The 21,915-nt window shown below is 32.2% G+C and overlaps 2 protein-coding genes across 12 annotated transcripts in view; both read right to left on the bottom strand.

Moving 5' to 3' along the window:
• The window catches only part of LOC128667275 (uncharacterized), a 49,101-nt gene extending 42,947 nt beyond the window's left edge, over window positions 1-6,154 (bottom strand). Inside the window, exon 1 of the mRNA XM_053741468.1 lies at window positions 4,819-6,154. The gene's annotated coding sequence lies outside the window, so the exon portion shown is untranslated. The remainder of the gene's footprint in view (window positions 1-4,818) is intronic.
• Window positions 6,155-8,657: 2,503 nt separating this feature from the next.
• Window positions 8,658-21,915, bottom strand: part of LOC103578822 (rap guanine nucleotide exchange factor 6) — a 79,040-nt gene continuing 65,782 nt past the window's right edge. For 7 of the 11 annotated variants that reach the window (XM_008560009.3, XM_008560008.3, XM_008560016.3 and 4 more), the window contains 8 exons: window positions 19,607-19,819; window positions 19,077-19,429; window positions 18,320-18,781; window positions 16,180-18,239; window positions 15,790-16,104; window positions 14,831-14,947; window positions 12,760-13,005; window positions 8,658-11,350 (listed from right to left, as the gene is read on the bottom strand). In XM_008560009.3, the coding sequence (XP_008558231.1) occupies window positions 11,319-11,350; window positions 12,760-13,005; window positions 14,831-14,947; window positions 15,790-16,104; window positions 16,180-18,239; window positions 18,320-18,781; window positions 19,077-19,429; window positions 19,607-19,819 (3,798 nt within the window). In that variant the 3' untranslated portion in view covers window positions 8,658-11,318. Of the gene's footprint in view, window positions 11,351-12,759; window positions 13,006-13,845; window positions 14,029-14,830; window positions 14,948-15,789; window positions 16,105-16,179; window positions 18,240-18,319; window positions 18,782-19,076; window positions 19,430-19,606; window positions 19,820-20,927; window positions 21,555-21,915 lie in introns of those variants that run through there. The other 4 variants (XM_008560019.3, XM_053741031.1, XM_053741033.1 and 1 more) reach the window with 4 other exon arrangements.

Here is a 21,915-nt window from a genome sequence, read left to right as displayed (position 1 = left end):
CAGCAAAACTTTACCCCTAGCCCTCTCTTTACAAACAACGCCACACCACCGTTACCCTCTCTTGAGTCCTCATTATCAACCAGGTTAACACCACCTCCACCAACCACCATTGTCACCATGTCCACCACTCATACTCTTCTACTACTACTACTTCTACTACTAATAAACTTGAGAGTGAGTCTCCTAGATACCACAACACTATATGCCAATTGTTTGTAAAAGATCACATCACAACTCTATATTGATGTCTAGAGGGGAGAGCCCGACAAAATGGGGACGCTAAAAAATTAACTTTTTAGATCCTGAATTACTGCATTAATACTTTCCTTGTTTATAAAAAAAAAGACGAATTTTGATTTCTATTAGAAAAATTTTTTTTCATTTTTGGAAAAATGGAACAGCCGTGAAAAAGTAAAAAATTTCAAAGGTATGAGTCACGTGTAAGTTTAAGAGGAAAATATCACGCAATATATTTCAATAATAAAAGCGTTGGAAGAAAGTTTTTGAAAAAATCTAGCAACATAACTTCTGGGTATCTGTATTACTTATAAATAACTGAAATAAATGCAAAAGTCGAGTTCCATATTTCCCAAGTTTTTTAATTTTTTCAATAGACTCAAAAATTATAATTTTTCACGAAATATAAAAATCTGTAGTGAATTTTTGACTTCAATACGTTTTCAGTCGGTCGTCAAATAAGCTATTGGAAAATAAATCAAACCTCTAGGACCGCAAAAAAAATTTCACAAGCGAAAATAAATAGAACTTTCCTTCCGCAAGTTTATCAAAAGTAATTGAAATTGAAACTTTTTTTAAAAAAATTAACGAAACCCATTATACCCACAGTACCTTATTTAGCCAGCCCTCTAAACTTTTATACATATATATTACGAATTAGTTTGTTTGATGAGTTCCAAGTATTCTAAAGAACTAAAGAATCTCTTGATATACTTCTCTACATCTACATTGTACATTAATGCAATTAAATGTATATATGCATAAACAAGTTTGAGGGAATTAAAATATCGATTGAGCTTACCAAGAAGTGAAGAAATGTTTGTAGACTATAGGTAGCAAACAAACTGTACATGCATACGAAAAAGGCGGGAAAAACGGACTACTCCAAAAATTTGTTTTTCCCAAAATTTTTTTTTCAGAAATTTTTAATCTATAGTCAACCCCTACAAACATCCGGTGTCTCGTTCGCTATGTTGACATTTTATATAAGTAATTAATCTTCAATAATTTTATTTTTTCGGGATCTTAATTTTCTAACAAAATTCAAAATCTCTCACTTCAATTAATGAACAATTTTATTGTAGCCATTTTTATTACACAAAAGAATCTTTTTTTGGGAAGTGGCTTGTTTTGCGTACCTGAAAAAAAAAATTTCTCTACGGCAACTGAAAAATTTATTTGTTTCGAATGGAAGTCAAAAAAAAAAATCACCGAAAAAAATCCATTATTTTCTCAGCAGACCCGTTTTGCCCGCCATTCCCTTACATATGACAGGTGTTAAAAATTCTAGTAAAGATATTTTTTGAGCTGACAATTAATGCATTGTTAAAAAGACGATTTGTTTAATTAAACAAGATTTACAGTCCAAGTACACGAGTACGTGAATACGTTTGTTAAATCAAGGCACCAGGATTATATCTATACTTTTTATTTAAATTTTATTTTATTTTTAGTTTTATTTCAAAAGTAAATCTAAAAGATTGCCAGACACGTAAAGCTGAGATTAATGTCTGCGGAGGTGTGGAGATAAGTTTTTTTAAAAATTATTTTTTTTCTTTTTAGCTCGAGATATTAGGTGAATTATTAAACATGATGACGGGGTTTCGTGCTGACGGTTTTATTTGCGTTCTGTGTCTCTGGTTACGGGAATAATAACCTATGGAACTAGTACACGTGTGCTTTTGCTGATGAGTATCGGCAAGATAAGGATCTCTGGTTTCCCGGTGGAAAATTTTATAGTAACGAGTTCTGGGCAAGATATTGATCGACCCGTTAACACATGACTACGTCGTTCGGCCAATTTAGTTATATTATTATTTTTATTTTACTTAATTTATTATTCACTTGAGATATTAAGTCACTATGATGCTTTTCTTTTCACCGATTTTATCATTCTCATAATGGAGCGCAACTTAAATATTTTTATGGCTCCATATGTGCTCAGGTCATTAGCACACGTAATGATATTTTTATTGTTTATTACGAACGATTCACATTGTTTATATAGCCTATTCATTTTTATTATCTTATCAAGCTTTGTTTTTTTTTTTTTTTTATCAAATTTAATAAGATTTTTATTGCGAAATACTTTACTAGCTTCTCAGATATGCTAAAAATTTTTTAACTGATCGACATAAAGATTCATTAGTTTAATATGTGGATAATTATTTTTTACTCTTTATTATGTCATTTAAAATTTATTTATTCTACTCATGCGTCCATTAACACATAATATAAATTTTTTTTTAATCTGAGTATTTTTTTATAGATGAAAAAAAAATTTAATTATTGCAATTTTTTTCACAAATAAAAAATTCCTCAGTAAAAAAAAAAAATTTTTAGTTTTTTCATTTATTTATTTTTACACTGTAAGAAATTTGCAGAGCGAATTCGGAGTAAATGCGAAGCGATTGGCTGTTTATTTAATTAATCCCCTCGGAGTGAAATTTACTCCAGGAGTTTATTTTAATTTTAAAACTTCGAATGGGAGTGAATGCGAATTTAAATAAAATTCAGACTACTCAAAAATTACTCCGTTGAAAAGTCAAACTCTCTATTTACTTCTATGCAGGTTAATTTTTTTTGAAACTCTGAAACTCTGAGTGATGGAGTGAATTCAAATTTAAATAAAATTCCTATTCACTTTCGATTTTCTACAGTACATAAAACTTTGTATAAAAATTTTTTTTTACTTGCAATTTTTCATAAATAACAAAGTGACAGTAGAAATTTTTTAAAATTCCCATAATAGATTTTGTAAAAAATAAAAAAGTCAAAATAATTAGAGTAATAAATGTATAATAGTAAAGTTCACACAATTTGCCAGCACAGTAACGGCGCAGCCTAATGACGATGGTTGTTAAACATATACCGAGGCATATTACAAGCAGAGACCGATCTTCGGTCTGATTCGCTATGCTAATTCAACAGACTCACGCCCTGCAGCAATCCATATAAGAATATATTACAGCTTACTACGTAACTTTCCGCAAAAATCCACCACCGTTTCCGTTTCCTCTCCACAGTAATCTTTTGCTCTGCGGTAACTTTGTCTCCGGCATTTAGTGAAAATAACAAATAAATAAAAATCAATGATTACCCCTCCCACCGATCACTGTAAAATATCGACGGTTCCGGTCGATGCCTCTCATCAAAAATTACGAAATAACTTTACGTAAAAATATCTTCACAGTACATAGAACATGTATTTATGTATTTACTTATTATTATTATTATTATTTTTTTTTATTGTCTCAATAATTCTCTGAGCATTGTGCTGTCCATAAAATAAAACTATACTCTCTCATCCTTTAGCTTAATATTTTTTATATTTTAGCTCGCGGTATTGCGGATAGACAAGCGCTGGCGAATAAGACAAGTGCTCGCTGATGTGCATCACGAGATTTTATTTTCTTACGTCCCGTTTCTCTAACGGATATAAACCTAGGGCTTTATTATAACAATTAAAAAAAAATTTATTTATCTCTAAATCTGTTTGTTAAAAAAAATTTTTTTGCTCCAACTGTTTAAATTAATTTTTTATATGAAAATTTTATTCGTTCGAAAAAAAAAATTAAATACGTAGTTCGCAAAAAAAAAATGAAATTGGCTGTAATTTACTTATTTAACTTATAGTCGGATTGCTTAGAGTTTAACTAAAGTCTTGAGCAATAAACTCAATCAATGTTGATTGCTACCTGCATAACCATCGATAAAGTTCCCAAGGACCTTCCGAAAGGTCGCTTAGGGCATAAAGACGCAATCGCAGAAAAGATAATCGAAAAAAATTAAATGCAACAACAAACAAGATTTTATAAAATAAAACATCGAGAGAGAGAGTAATAATATGTAAGACCTTCAAAAGTAGTACGCGGCCCTCCATGTCGGTACTATATATATATATATATGTATATATTTATATGTACAAGAGTACATTTAATACTCCCGGGCTTTCTCTCCATCTTGATCAGGAATTGCGGGCTCGGACAGTACTCGACCTCGACCAAACACGGACATAAACTATTTATCATTAAACGCGACGTTTTAAATCACAAGTGTACGTAATATTACAATTTAACACTAATATACTCAATTATGAAACCATAATTATTCATTTATCAATTTATTTATTAAGTCTTTAACGCAGAATAATATTTTCCTGTTTGCATTTGCCAATGCAGAAGCAGACGGACAAAATCGAACACCGGGGGGAAATGAGACCCTACATATTTTTTTTAAACTCTATAGAGACAACATGAGAGCCATGGGGCAAAATGGGCCACCCAAAATTGTTAAAAAAATAATTTTTTAATTTTCTGTATTGAAATTCAAATTTTGACAATAATTCAAAGTAAAATTCAGATCAATGAAAGTGAGTAAAATTATAGAATCAAGATCAATAAATTTAATTTTTAAAAATTAAATTTCATGTCGGAATAATTTTTATTGTGAGATAAAAAAACTAAAGATGATTTTCAGACCAAATTTAAAATTTGCAGCATTTCGCTCCACATTAATTTTTTTTAATGCATGCCCATGTTGCCCCGCTTTTTAATGAATTATAAATTATCGTAAAATTACCTGGATAATAACGAGATTAATATCCTTATTAAATTTCCATCAGCGAACCAAGCGTTTGAATATTTAAAAAAAAACTTTAGTTCACTAAAAAAAAATCCAGAACTACAGAGCGCCGATAAATGTATATAACTATATATATATGCACGTATATTTATGTGTTCCAGGTATTTCTCGGCTCGTTAGCACAGTCAAAGAGCACATGAACGACACAAGAACAATTGCTAAGTCTATCGATCTCTCTACGGTAAAAAAGTATCGAATAAAAGTCTAGCGATTGATCGATTTAAAGAGTTGATGCGTGTTCTGCCCACGAACCCAAGGTTCCAAGTCCACCTCACATTTATTTATTTATATTTATATTCATACGTACGAACGTATATATTTACACACGGGCAACCGGAAGTAACGACTGCAAGGCAAGAGATCCTGCAGACGTTACAATACACGAGACGCAACACCCAAGTGTCTTCCTGACACGCACTATAAATTTACTTAAATTAAAAAATACACACACGCACACGCACTCACACATTTACCACTCGCCTTCAATTGTAATCGTACTTATTGTTATCAGTTATCACTTACACATGACATATTTATTGGACTTGTTATCAGCGCACACCTGTGCTGGATGCTGCTAAATTAACTTACGCGATACATAAATATCCTTTTACGCGGACGATAAATAATGGCAATTAAATTAACGTATAATTCAATCCACGTGGTGATAAAAATTATATATATATATATAAAATGGCAATATAAATAAAATATAGTACAAGATATCCAATGGCAAGGCTCAGGATTGTATGGATTCAGTGCATCCGATCCAGAGAATTCGCTGGCAACTGACCTTGACGAGTCGGAGGTCAGGGTCGGGCTCAATGATCCTCACACACTCACACGCGATAAGATATGGGTACAATCGATAAATTCACTTTTTTATATATTAAATTTAAAAATGCACTGGGAAAATAATTTTTGAATCGAGTTTTTTTTTGTTCTTTTAAAATTAAACGCGAACGGAGTCGCGGTCACTCGCGAACTAATAGACCGATGGTAGCTGAGATTTAAAAGCAACTAGGAGTCGATTTGAATCGTGGCCGTGGGTCTTTCTCTCAGCACGATGCATCGCCGTGTCTGCTGTTGTAGATACTTGGAGCAAGTATTAAAGTAGTTGGAGTTGGAGTTAGAGTCGTTGGTTGGTAGTAAGGTAGGAAGGAAGGTAGAGTAGTGTAGTGTAGTGTAGTGTAGTGGATTAAATATAAACGTAGAGAGGGAAACGGCAAAACGTAAACCCAGCAGAAGGTGTGCTGAGCTCAACTATACGATACGATACGAGTGAAAGAGCAAGAGACCAAACCGCCAAGTGACGCGTTCTGCTGTTATATCGCTTTGCTCACAAGGAAGAGGAGGAAGAGGAGACAGCTGCGGAGGAAGTAGGGGCTCGACGAATGATCTCAGTCCCTGTCCGAGCAACCAAATACTGACACTACTGCTTATTTTCATTTTCATATTTTTCCTTCAATTTTTAAATATAAACACAACTTTAACTGTATAAATTATCATTATCGGTTTAAATGGGTGTAAAATGGTCATAAGAGGCTGCTGAGGATCCAGCCAAGAGGTGGTCGAGATAAAAAATCTATTTATTGACGATCACGTGAACGAACGCGAGTAAAGTAGTTTCTCAAGTGGTTTAACTCCTCTCATCTGGTCTAGTATATATATCTATATCTATCTCTATATATATCTATGTGTTGCTAGTCTGAGTATGGCCTGATCGTGCAACAGGTGTTACTCACCAACCCGACGTTATACCCACCTAACAAAACTTGTTCAATGTTCACGTACTGGTACTAGTACTCGCGCACACTAGGACTCTGGTTCACAACAAGTGCGGAAATAATGCTGAGGGTACTTTTATGTCTAGGGTTTAATTGCTAAGTTATGTCTTTAGAATATTATTATCATTTTTTTGTTGGTAATTGAAGAAAAAAAAATTACATGCTTTTAATTAAAAGTATAATTATGAAATTTATTTTTTTATTACTTACCGTTGATGGATGATTTAATAAATAAATAGGATAGGACATCGGTTTCATATGTAATCGAGTACACAGTAATTGTATTATATTATATTATTACAATAAGTAGTATATTGTATTAAGATTATTGAGTACATATAATTAGCGATGCGGAAAAAAAATTTTTTCCAGCACGTGGATATACATTTTTACGTAGATATTAACCTTACAGAAATAAACAGCTATCTCATAATGATACGCCTCATGAACTTATTTAATATATTTTATCTACACCATATACAACTATGGACATAGAAAATATTTAACCGTACAAAATATAAATATTAATTTATTATTTATATATATTTCACTTGGTGAATTGATAACGACACGGATATTTTTTTTTTTAAATTACTTGCAATTAAAAGTAACCTTGGGTATTTTCGTGATAGGCAAAGAAAAAATGTAAAATTACGTCTGCTTGTTTAATAATTTTCATGAAGCTGACACTTGGGTAATAATAAGATGTTTTAACAATTAATTTGAGAGTTTAACATGTAATTTAGGTAATGGGGATAAACTTATTGTTGCATGTAAATAATTGGAGTGAAGGTTGAAATCGATACTGTAATTATTTAACGTGCGGTATAAAAAATACAATTATTTAAAATTTTTAATTTAATTTTCGACTTTCGAAGTTTTTTTGGTATAAAAATAGTCAATAAATTTTTTTTAGCAGGATTTTATTTGGTGTTAATTAAAAAATTTACTAAAATCGCGAGACTCTAAAATAAATTAATTTTGAATTTTGAATTCGGAGCGATTTGAATTTTTTCCCGCGTAAAATAAAAATTGTATTTTTACAGTGAAAAAAAAATTCTTCATTAATGAATCTAATAAAATACATTTGTGTCTTAATAATTTATTGCTACTATTTATTAATAAAAAATTATTTATGTAAATTAATAAAAATAAGTATCAACTTTCTTTTATAAATAAATTAAAATATTTTATTTCAGATAATTTTCAAGTAAAAAAATTAGAAACTTTTTAATAGTATTTTTTTACCCAGTGCTCATATGAATTTTGAAAAAATACTTTAAATAAAATACTTTTCACTTCAAGTAATTTTTATAACAAAAAAGAAAAAAATGCCCCAGGTTTACTGTAATTGAAAGTAATTTTTACTAAGCAGTTAAATTTCACTAGAATTATCTCCGCGCTGATAAAAAAATCAGTATAATTAAATAAGTAAATGAATAAATAAATAAATAATGAATATAGTGTGGGTAAATAAAAAATAAGAGTCGTATGTTGTACTATGATTTGAGTTTTATTAAACAAATTAAATACAAAAGATCTTGTGTTTATTCAAATATCTTTTTCGAAAGTTACTGTCGTCTAGTCGCTTGATTGTTATAAATAAAACCAACAGGCATTTATATAAATTAAATAATATAATAATAATAATTAATAAAAACGTGTGGAAGAATAATAATAATAATTAATAATATAACCTGTCTATATTTATATAAATATATCCTTTAGTCATATTAATTCGCATTCTACGGATTTTTATTTTTTATCGACACGTATTTTATACTTTTAAATAATTATTTATATATATATATATATATATATATATATATATATATATATATATATATATATATATATATATATATATATATATATATATATATATATATATATAAATAATATATATATATATATTATTATTATATATATATATATATATATATATATATATATATATATATTTTTTATATATAATATGTATAGAGGAACGTCGTCATTGATTGCATCGGCATTAATTATAAAAGATACTGTTCATTTTTGTTACAATTAAAATAATGGCTGACATTTTTGCTAATAAATTTTATAAATTTATTTTTTTCATACTTTTTTATCGTTTAAAATATTTGCGAAGGATGTTTTATTAAAAATTATTATTGTTTCAATGATATTGAACGATGAGTTTAATTTTAAAAATTATTTTATTTCAATACTCAAAAGTCATTTAATAATAAATGCATTTGGAATGAAATGAAAAGCGATTAGTCGCTGTAACTCTTAATAACAATAATAATTATTATTATTAGAGTATTATTAATAATGAAATTTAAATTACATCTGTACAATTAAATATTAATATATATTAATATAATCAATGACGTTTCATACTGACAGAAATTCAATATTTATTTTCAACTTTTTACTTTGCGGTGAAGATGAATAGAGATATGTACAGAGATATATATTTATTAATTTAATATGTTGATTTTTTAATATTCCAGGATGTATATATATATTTATATATATTTATAGGCATATCGACTAGTCGAACAGTGTCCTTTAAAGTCATGTTATTTATCATTTTTATTTATGACATTCAAAGTGCGCTGTGTTATGAGCATTTTATATATTTTTTTTTTTATAATAAATTAGATAATATAATTATATATAAGTGTCTAGTTTGAAAATATTAATTGTCTTGATTAATGGCCCTCATATATTTTTTTTTTATTCACTGAATATTTGAATAGAAGTCAAGACTTAAGTCAGACAAAAAGTTTCAATTAACAAATTTTGAAAAATCATTATGAGAACAAATTCAAATTTAATTTTCTTATAATTGAATGTGTCTGTAATTAGGCAGCTCATGCTTAGACATGATTCGAAATAAGGCAATTGGAAAAAAAATTTTTTATTTAATCAGTCATTAAATTGACTTTGGCTCCAATGAATTTTAAACCAAAAATTTGAAAAATATTTTCAAAATCAAAATTTGAACTTGGTGATTTTTTCTTCATTTAAATCTACACAGACCTCTACAATTTCAAAAATATCTCAATAAAAAAAAATTTAGGTCTGAAGATGAAATTTTTTTCGTGCAACACAAAATAGCAGCTAATTAAATAATGATTACGATTAATAATTAAAATTCAATCAGTAATTCCACGTTCTGTAATTTAAATATGTTAACTAACTGTGATTTAATCGCCAATCACGAAATTTAAATTTCCCTGAATAATAAAAAATTATAAATAAACTACCACTCAAAACACCCACTATTATTATGTAAATATTATAAATCAAATCGTTTCCGATATTTGCATTAAAATATCAACAATAACTGCCGCAATTTATAATCCATTACAACTTTCTAAATCCATAAATACCGTTTCCAAACCAGACACTTAAAAATAAACAAAGCAAATAATAATAACAATAATAACATTAACAGTGGACACCGTTCATGACTCAATCACTCCTCAAACGCGGACAAAAATTAGGTCCGTTAAATTTAAACAATCGTATACGTAACCAAAATTATTAATTTCACATAATAATTTTACACTCATCTTCATTAATCATTAATTATCAAATATCATTAATTATTAAACCAAGGACTTTCAACCACTTTAATTTCGTTCTTAATTTTTTTTTCGCTTATTAAATTAATCTTTCATTTTATTTAAAAAAAAAATTAAATAAAAAGCCATTACTGGGCTTTCATACTTTATTACTTTGTTCCATTCTTTTTTCATATAATATTAATGATAATAATCAGTATTTATGTCAGCTTAATTCTACGCTAATCTATTTACACCAACTTACATACTATAATTTTTTCATTCCTTTTAACTTATAAACTAACTTATAAATTAATATAATACAGACGCCGATTTAATTATTTTACGGCATTTAAAAAGGATATTTAACATCTTTGGATTCAATTTATTACACATTTATATATATACATATATATATTTATATATATGTATATATATTTAAACGTTTTAATAATAATTAAAATTAACATTTAAAAAAAAAAAAAAATAGTAAAATGATCAGAAAAATCAATTTGAATTTTCAAAACTCATTTAAATTTGTTCGTCTTCATATTTATTCAGTACTAGAGTAAAGCAATCATTATATTTTATTTAATTTTCTTTTCATACTTTTGTAGGCATTCCCTTTCCTTAAATCATTACGCCCGTAATTATCTAAATGAATACACATTAGTCGTAATATATATTCATATACATATATGATGAATTGTCGGGTACGTGACACATACAGGAAATATAATAGATCAATGCGTGTTATGGTCCGGAGTACAAGGAAGCACTAAATAACATGCGGTTATTATTTATTCGCATTTTTTTTTCTTCTTTTTTTTAATAATTTTTAAATATGTATATATATATATATTTGTTTATACACATACTCTTGTTAAATTCTCTTATCAATTTTATACAATCACTCATAGATATGTCCATCCGTTCACTCGTCTGACTACTCATCCACTCAATCGAGTAAAAAAAAATAAATAGTAAAAAATAATTAGTATAAAATAATAAAATATAAACAAACAAACAAATGAAGGACGGTCAGGATTAACTGGTTCAATTAGTGGTCTTTAATTGTTGATTGCAGATCGATCATTTACACTGCCGACACTTGAGCTTCGTCGTCATCTAGAACAAATTACCGTATTAATCAATTATGATTGTACTGGTTATTGATAGTGGTGATAATAAATTTGTTTATTGTAAATATATGTAAAATTTTTAAGGATGATGTTTAAACACTTACTGATAAATTTTTAATTATGAGTAATTTAATTACAATGAGTATGCATGCAGACTAAGTAAAGCATCAAGAGCCAGTTTTTCGATCTGATATTTAATTAAATCTGTGATTTTTATACATGTAAATATTTTCAACTGATATTGATGAGCAAATCTATAATTTTATTAAATCTAGGATTTAAAAACTGGCTCTGATAAATAGCATCACTAATTACAAAAAGGTGTACTGCAGTCAAGGAAATTCTTTAATTATTAAAAGGAAGTAGAAATTTATTTTTTTTAATCAACTTAGAATTTAAATTTGGAAAAAAAATCTAGAAAATTTAATTTTTTGAACTAGAAAATAAAAAAAAAAAAAAAAAAACAATTTTAATAAATTTATGAATTTTTAAATTAAAAAAGTTTTAAAAATAAACATCAATTTTCTACTGTAATTATTTTAAATATTCGTTTACTTAAAACTTTTATTCCTGCCCTTTGAAAAAATAAATTCATGTCGGCATTAAAAAAAAAATAAAACCCCTCTTTGCATTAGTAATTAACTTTAGCAAAGTAAATAAAATAAATAATGCAAAAAAAAAAATATATATAAAGAAAAATTAGTAATTACTTATTCCGTAGTGTGTTAAGAGTATATAATATCTTGTGTGTCTTCTATACAAAGCAGGCATCAAATATATTAAGTGAGTGCAAATGCGCTGACTGTGATGTTTGTCTATATATATTCGCAAGCATTTAGTGCATCCGATCATTTCGCGATTGTAAATGCGTGGTCATGAGTGATAATATTATGCACAATATACCTTACATTATTATTATTATTTTTTACAACTCTTGTAACAAATAATAAAAAGAGTAAAATTAAAATATATGAAAAAAAGTAGACTAGACCAGACAATAGAGTAGTGGAAAATAATAAAAATATATATAAATAATGAATAAGGAATGACGTTAAGTATCATTACCCTCAGAATAAATAATAAAGAACAAAGTTGCTGCATACTCAGCAAAGAATAATAGCGGGAATAAAGATTGTTTACACTTGGATGGCCATCACCTAACGGATTTTTGTTATAGAGTAATATTTATACGACAGAATATAAATATATGCTGATAGTAATTATTCGTTACCGGAGCTTTAGCTCGCGAAAATAAAAAAACTATTTCTGACGCTAAATATATGAGATATATATATACTGAGATGAGCGTGTTATTCAAAAATGAATGAGAAATTATGTGAAGTAAAAAACATTAATAAGAAGGTTATAAGTGTGTATGTAGCGTTACTGCAGTACCATCTTCGTGGCTGGTGCGATAAGTGACTCCTTCGTGGCTGTGGGCACGACCTAGCCTGTGTAATCTCGCCATCTGAGCGGCAACTTTGTACGCAGGTGGCTGCCGACACTGGCCAGGACCTGCCACAGCTGTGGATCGCTGGACCATCGAATTATTCCCGGCAAGCATAAAGGAAGTCGTGCCGGCGCTATGGTGCATCGGCCCCGGCAGTCCTGTTCCAAGTCCAATGCCAGCTCCTGTGCAACCTGAAAACCCTTTACTCTGGGTCTTGTTCTTCATATATTTTTTTTTTTAATTATAGTATTAAGTCCCTTGTTCAAGCCAGTCACCATGACCATGACCATGACTAAGTCGACAATCGAGAAATTTATTTAAATATAGTTTATTTACTTAATCGATCATCGACGATACCGAGTCACCGAGTAGTCCCGTTTAAGAGGATTTTTTTTTTTAAGTAAACAAAAGTATTAGAACCCGTTATATATTTTATCACACACCAGCAACTCACCGGATTTTTATTATCGATTTTAGATAAAATAAAATATATCATTACGAGATTAATTAAAGACTTGGAAAAGCACCTCAGTAGAAAGTAGATGAGAAAGAAAATAAAAATAGTAATAATAATAATAATAATAATAATAATAATTTGAATAAAAATATGTAACAGCAGTCAACACACAACATACACACCTGGACACAGCAGCAGCACCAGCGGCAGCAGTTGTTAATATAATAAAAAAATAATATAAACAATAAAAGACAAGACGGCAGCACACGAAATAGTACTTAGCCAACTAGTACTCAGTCAAGTAGCAAACTTGTATAATGATAATTTACATGGTTGTTAGCGTGCGCAAACTAGCTCTTCAGCCAAGCGATTATGTTTATGTCCCACAAATGTGTTACGAGTGTAAATATGTATATGTTTATGTATATTTATAGTTTATGGTTGTGTGTAGATTTATAATTCGGTGCGTTGAATAAACGACGCGTGATTGATGACAAGTTATTATTTGATGTAAGTGATTATGCAGCCGTAAGGTGTAAATTTTAGGATGCATGCCGGTGGATTGTCGACTCACCTCGAGGGGGTGGCGGCGGTGGTTGGGATTGTTGATGATGATGATGATGATGTTGAAGTTGATGGAGATGATGATGATGATGATGTTGTTGTTGATTATGATGATTATGCGTATGGTTGATTGGAAGCGGAGGTAGCACTGCTACTGCGTGGGGAAACGGAGGCAATCCACCTCGGACCGATCCTGCACCACATTTTATAATAACCCAACTACTCTACTCTACACTTTTTATTTTTTTATGGCTTCATTGTTATTAATTACCCAGGGGGATTTGTTAATTATTTAAATTCGCGGTTTAGATATATGCAGTTCGACAAAGCATTTAAGCAACTCGTTTGACAAGTAGACAAATATGTACACCAAATACCATAAAAGCAGTAGAATGACAGATCAAAAATAAGCTTTATATATATGTGTATATATATTTTATAATTAACACGCGAATGGCAGAAAAATAAAACTGCCATGGGACATACGATAATTTTTTTTTTTTTTTTACTGGAGTCTATTATTTTGACGTGACAATTAAAAATTTATTTTCAGACAAAAAAATAGTTTCCACGGACACTGAGAGAAAAAAAATTCTTTTAGAATCATTGTATATTCGTAGCAAAAAAAAATCTTAATCTAATATTTTTTTGGTAAAAGATCTTGATCTTTTTATTATTTTTTTTTTTTTTACAATATATGAATTGAAAAAAAAATTTTCCTAGGAGTAGAAAAAATTTCTTGGCTCAAGTAAAAATTTTCTTGAGGCGAGTAAAAATTTTTCTCTGTGTATAAATAAATTAAAATTTTCTTCTGTCAAGAAAATGATCCTTCGCGTTAAATATGGAATTAATAATGAAATAATTTATATCGATCTATTACTCGAGAAAAAGTTGTTTTTCCAAAAGTCATTTTTTTCTCAGTGCAGAATAAAAATAAATTAAAAAAAAAAAAAAAAGAAATGATATTTGTGGTGGATGTACACGGAGTCACATACCTTGCATTGATAAATGCCGTCTCTGGGGCGGTGGAGGGCTCCCACCAGCTTCGACGCTGCTCCCGCTGTGGCTATCCAACTGTGTACTGTGACCACTGTCACTGCTCGTCACCGAACCTACGCAGACGTCGGCAACATACTTCTATCACAAGACTATTTCAGCCCAGCCAATACCACCTCCTTCTAATACTTAATAGTCTAATCTAATCTAATCTAATCTATTATTTTGATTTATTTTCATATTGGTTATGCTAATATAATAATAAAATAATAATAATAATAATATATCACTTATACTATCATCATTATCATAAATCAGAGTAATACAATAGTAAATACAGTTAACTAATAGCCCTGACGACAATTTAAAAGCGCCACATGTATGTCCCATGGTGACAACATTCGGATCGTTATCTCTCAATGCTCACATATTACTTTTATTTTATTAACATCAGACCTTAAACGATTTAATTCGATTTTAAAAATATATATGTATATATATATATGTATATATGTTGTGAATGGTATCAAGATGCTAAAGGCTTATAAATGTATGACATGAAACATTTAATATGAATATTAATATTAAATAATAATAACATTAAAAATATATATTTAAATAAATAAATATATATGAATTGCGTAACAATTGTGCAACGTGCAGAACAAATATATTAAAAAAAATAAATAAATAAAATGAATAATAATAAAGAAACGTTTGAACGTACGATCCGAACCGTGTATGAACGAGCAACGAAAGTGCACCATGGTTCAAGACAAAAGTGTAAGCCGTTCCCTAATTTGTTAGATTAAGCTAATTATTTATTTTACTTTATTTTAGATTAGTTTATGGTTTACTAGATTCGAGTTGTTATTTATTTATTTATTTACTTTTATCAGCCGCGGTTTACTATTAGATGAGTATAAATATGTTAATGAGTAAATAAATCACGACTTACCACTTGTCAGTGTCTTTCTCAAAGGTTGTAAATTGCTAAGACTAGTGACACTGCTGCTTTCAGCGCTAAGATCAACTGGAGCTGGCAAACCCGAGGGTGTATCGCTGTGTGACCTTTCGTGCATCGGCATACGGCTACCAGAGCCTACTCTTCTCGGCGCACCGGGACTCGGCTCCAGTCCGCTCGAGTGCAAAGCCAGACCCGGTACTGGAAGCACGGGACAGTGTTTAGGTTGGTAAGGTCGGGTTTTGTGTGGATCTGATAGAGCCAGCATCTTTCGTACGGCTTGTGGAGATGCTGCTCCGAATTTTGTACCTGAAATAAATTTATTTTACTCATTTCCTTGATAAAAAAAAAAAAAAATATCAATGAAATTTATCAATTAAATACCTTGTATACTTTTTCTGCCTTCACTGGTGCTACTGGCACTACTAGTAGTAGAGAGTGTGGGTGAAGGATGCCGTCTACCTCGACTTCCTGATAGAGGAACTGCCGCAGCGATAGCTACCGCGCCCGCATGTGGTTCACAGTCAACTGACAAAGCGTGCAAACGTTCCTCATCTGTGGTGACCTTCATGTTGGCCAAGTAAGCCTTGACCCGTCTCACCATCTGAGCTTCTTCAAACATTTTTTTCGGATTTGGCGCCGCTGCGGATTTTTTGCGTCGCTTAACTGTCGCCGTCTGTCCGCCCTGATTACCCGTCGTCATTTGATTGAGCGCAACCATCGCGGAACTCGGAGGCTGTCCCCCGCGCTCGAGCATCGTCAACAAATCGTACGGCGACGAGCACATATTTGTCAGTGTCCTCACTTCTTTGGCGATCATACGCAATTTTTCAAAGTTTACGAGATTTTCGACTCTCGAGTCATTTCCCAGATGTATGAACGTCAAATCCTTTTTTACGACCGGGTAAAATGGAATTATTGGAGGCTGTGTCTGTTCAGAAGCAACCAGCTGACGATATTTGCTCATATTTCTGCTTGGATCCATAAGTTCTTGAAGATCACTAAATAATCTTTGATATTTACTGGGCAATTTTTCCCAGGAAGCGCGCAGACGTGACACTGCGCCGTGGCCAAGTCCCGAGACGATAGCAAACATGGAATTGAAATTTTTACATTCTTTACATTGACGTGCTATCTTTATAAATTGCTTTATTATTTTACTCCGTCTGACGAGATTGTGCTCAGAACAAACCTCTGTGACGACCCAAAACATTTCTCTGTTGACTAGTTCCGCGAATTGACTGAGCATCGGGACCCCATAGCGGCTCTTAAGTTCAAATAAATCGTCAACGTACTCCGTGGACTCTATCTGACGGAATATACTAAAGTCCTGGAGCGTTAACTGGATGGCCACTTCGACGGCGTTTAGTTGTAAAAAATGTACTTGAGATTCTCTCACCAACTCTGGCGCCTGTTCATCAGCGACCAGTGTCTCGGAGATACCGTTGGTCTTTAAATAATACCGGGAACTTAATCCTATTCTCTCGGCCAAATTCTGCAGCTGATCTGGCAGCCTTCGCTGCTTAATCATTCCACCTTCAGCGACACTTACTTCAGCCAACGAGAAATTAGAGCTGCTTTCAGTGATACCAAACTCCTGCAATGCCAGCATGACAACTTCATGGGCCGTTGTTTCTTTGTGGACAAGGAGATATTTGCAAGTCTGATCAGCTTTGTAGACTTTTAGTACGTGTTCAGGATAATCTGGCGCTCTTAGATCATCGTAACAGTATATCGACGTTAAATCGGGATTGCTGCGAGAATGATAAAGATTTGTGGTATTTTGTAGTCCCGTTCCTGGTGGCGTGTGAGGCGGTGCCAGGGAATCATCAGCATGCATACCGTCGTTGATAATATTCTTTGGCAATATGTTCATTTTCATCAGAGCTTTTTGAAACCGTCGTTTTGGTCCCAGTGTCATGAATCCCTTGTGCTCTTTTTTCGAATCCTTGCACGGCGATCCATTATTGTCGGGTATCAGCAGAGGCACCCCACCGACCATTGGATTCAGTTGCCCGCCGGGTGTCAGAGGATCCACGTGCGTTGACAGCCTCGCGCGTGGATCTATTGGTATTCTTGGTACTTCTGGTTTATTTATTCTGCCACGCGGCCGTGGCGAGTTATCTGGCATCTGTAGCATTTCTTTGAATGCCAATAAATTTGATTTAACGGTAATACTGAGATGCGTTGAGCCACGTAATATTTCAAGTGCCCTCGCGTGACTTACGTGCTCAAAACGTTGGCCATTGACTTCTAAAATTTGGTCACCACGTTTAAGTCCAACGTCTTCGGCCTTCGAGTGCTTGTCGACTTTAGATATAAATATCCCAAATCCACGTTCGTAGCCGCCGAGTATACTGAAGTTCAACACTTCGTCTCTGTTCGGCCTCGCGAGTGTTATATTACGCGTTCTTGCTTTCGCTGCACATGCAATGTTCAATAATCTGAAAGAAATATTAATTAAGTTGATAAGAATCATCATCATTATCATTGATAATTTTAAAAAAAGTAATAAATAATTTACCTCTGCTGACCCTGCATTTTTTCACGCTCAAGGCCTGCCTCGAATGCTTCTAAAAATTCCATCATCGCCGGATCTGTTTCAAAGTCCGTAAAGTGATTATTCACCCAGAGCAGTACGACACGTGCGACGCGATCTTTAACTTGTGGCTGTGCGAACCACTCGAGTAATTGATCAGCGACCAGCAGCGGGCTGTCGATGAACGTTCGATGAGTGAGCAGGAAGTCTTCGACGTACGTCGGGTCCGTAATACTGTTTTCTTCGATAAGCTGTAGCATAAGCCGTTCAGGTGTCCCACGGATCACCACATGTCCGCGCCTGGTGCCGCCGTCAAGAGCTCCTCTTAACTCGGTTACCAAAATCACCCGGCCGTTCTCTTCATGTCGCCTCGTATTTTCTTCCCCTTGATGTTGGATTCGAAAATAATCAGCTTGTGTCACACAGACAAATTGGCAGTCATTGCACCTAAAACGAGTAAAGTGTCAAAACAATTTGTAGCTACTTTATCTCATGTTTCTCAAACATCTACATCTACATCTACATCATTATCATCATCAATATCAACAGCAGACTGTTTAACTGGTACACAATATAATTTATAATCAATATAACAAGGAAGAGAAGCAGAACAAGAAGAATAAGAATAAGAAAATAAACATTTATTTAAATCAAAGTCAATTGTAATGACAATTAAACGTGACCAGTAAGACTACATGCCAGTTGAGTTGAGTCTGAGCAGACAGTAGATTTGTTTACTCACTTGGTCCGCATAACTCCTCGATGTAGCAATCGCTCCATTGTTGGCAGAATTCCAAAACTATCACCAAGATGCAATTGCTCAATTTCACCATTGCTGTGTTCTATTTCAACAGCACCATTTATCAGTACACTCCAACTATCTAATTCCTCCCCATCAGTCAGCACAATCATTCCGGCGCTCTCCACCACCGCAAATACCATCACCGCACAGAGTGCACGTCTCACGGCCAAGGTCATGTTCGTGAATGCCTTTAGATGTTGCGTGAATTCCAGCAGGATCTCGATGTCTTCCTCAGTTCGCTCCGCCGGGTCTTTTTCCAGGCACTCACGCACGGTATCGCGAACGGTTAGGCTCTGGAACCGATTAAATTATTGTTATTAATCATTTAACTCATCATTAAATTCTATAATAAACTTTAAACTGCGCTCTATACTCTGAGAAATTACTTTATATGATTACGGCTCCTACTACTACTACTATTATAACTTAAATTTAATACAACAACTCGAGATAAGTGATCAATTACGTACATCCATGCTCTCAGCGAGATCTTCCTCCTCATCGCTGTCTACTATCGACTCGACGAGGCCAGAGAAGTCGACCTCGTCGTTGTCTGCGTCCAAAGATCCCTGAACCGATGTCATCGTGTCTGATCCGCTGTACGCCGAGCTCGTGTCACTCGAATGGCTGCTTCTGTTTGACTTTTGGTAGAGCTCCGGCCTGCCAGTCAGGCCCGGTGCGAACTGAAACAGTAAATAATTATTTAGCAACTCCTCTACATTCAACAATAAAATAAAAAAATTATTTCACTAAGACATTTTTAATTTTGTTACTGAACAGAACTGAGTATCATAAATCATACCGAACTTTTAGTCACACAATAAAGACAATGCATTTTACAATCGCTTTGTCAGCCAATTAATCATCAGTCATATCAATCTATATACATATAAATTTAATTTATTGTGTTTACGCACACATGAAACTTAAATCGCCGTTTAATTTTCTTTATTACATAAACCATTTAATTAAATACACATACTAGTGTAATTATAAATTATTATTTAAATTTTATTTCCCAAACAATCAAGCAAAGTTGACGTTTAATGACCCCCAAGTAAACGTGACCTTTAGCCGCTAAATTTTAGCATAAAAAAATAAAAAAAAAAAAATATATATATATATATATATATAAATAAAAAAAGACAAGCAAGACGACTGTACCGATTGAGGCGACTTAAATACCAAGAATGGGCGTGATTGGAGAGTGCATCGTATCGGACTCGGCGGATTAGGTTATGACGCCTGGACATCGTGACATCACGAGATTTTAAAAAAACAATCCAATGAAATTAATGTATATATATACACACGATGACAATTGATGAGAGCAGCACACCCACATGCTGCTCCTACATGCTCGGAACAAAACAGCTTGTCAACCATCAGCTCGTGTGTAACCGAGTAGTCTAAGAATGCGGAATCGCATATTCCCACATCACATGACACTGCTATGCTTAAATTTAAATTTCGTTTAAAAAAACCATTGACACCCTGGACGTAAACACGATTGTCAAGTGAATGAAGCTGATATCTAGATAAGATAAATAAATAAATAAACAATAGTACAGTGTGTGTGTTTCTACACTACTACACACTGCATTGGACATTCAGACACAGAATTAAATGCTGAATAACACAGCATTCACCGTGAAAGGAGCGTGGCTCTACTCGCCAAGGCCATTTTGAGCTGCCACGAGATTTACGCGCCTCCTTACAACATATATTAATATATATGTACACAAATAATTATTAAAATATGTATGTGCATAAAAAAAATATATAACTCACTTGATACATGCCAAAGGCATCCATCGCTGTCACTTGACAATTTTACCACCAGGACTAAATATCATCTACAGCCACAATAAATTAGCGACATGATCAATCAGCGATTTCCCAGCAGTTACATTTTGTTTAACTTTATTTTATTTAATAAATATAACAAAATATTATTTTAAATGAACAATAACTTTAACGGAGGTAAAATGAATAACTTGTCGCTCTAGTTCACTCACAACTCTCTTTACTTGGTAATTACAACACGATTGTTAGTATGACTGGAATTTAAATAGTGTTGGTGAGTATCAACCGGGTGTAACTTTCATTGTGTGCCTTGTAGCCATTTGTGTAGGAGACCCATTGACCATACATGTATTTTTATATTTTATATATATATATTTAATATGATATTTTGTTTTAGGTGTTTATATATTTATTTATATGGCGGTTATCGATGGTGATGGTGATGGTGATGATTAGAGACGAACATGAATCGGATATTTGATTAACTGAAATGTCTCGTCTTGTCTTGTTCCCCTTCCGTCTGTGAGTTGGGTTTTGTTACACTACACAGCACACACCGTACACATACACCAGGAAAACTAACGAACGTAACGTAAGAACGAGAATAAAGTTAATAGTGTAGTCTGTAGTGAGTAACTGAACGACAATAGTGACAATGCGCCGTCGCAGAGCTGCCACGATGTCTCGGCCAATCATCGAACGCGTTTGTTGAGTCATGTGACCTAGAGTAGAGCTGGGAATACCAGGGCCGTATTTACTCATCACTTTTCTCTAAGGGCTCCACCTGTAGCTTCCTTTTTAATTAACTTTTTTTTGCAATAACAATTATTATTATTTTAGGAACAAGTGTCGAGATAAGAACTGACGAATTTGAATTTTAAAAATATTTTAAAAACGTAATTTTAAATAAATTGCAAGTTTTTGATTTATGAAGGTTGGAAAATTGTTTTGGGATTTTTCCAAGGAAAATATA

The sequence above is a fragment of the Microplitis demolitor genome, chromosome 8 (genome assembly GCF_026212275.2).
Source record: "Microplitis demolitor isolate Queensland-Clemson2020A chromosome 8, iyMicDemo2.1a, whole genome shotgun sequence".
Classification (NCBI taxonomy): domain Eukaryota; kingdom Metazoa; phylum Arthropoda; class Insecta; order Hymenoptera; family Braconidae; genus Microplitis; species Microplitis demolitor.
Note: the sequence above shows the minus strand (reverse complement) of the source record. Positions and strands in the feature narration are given on the sequence as shown.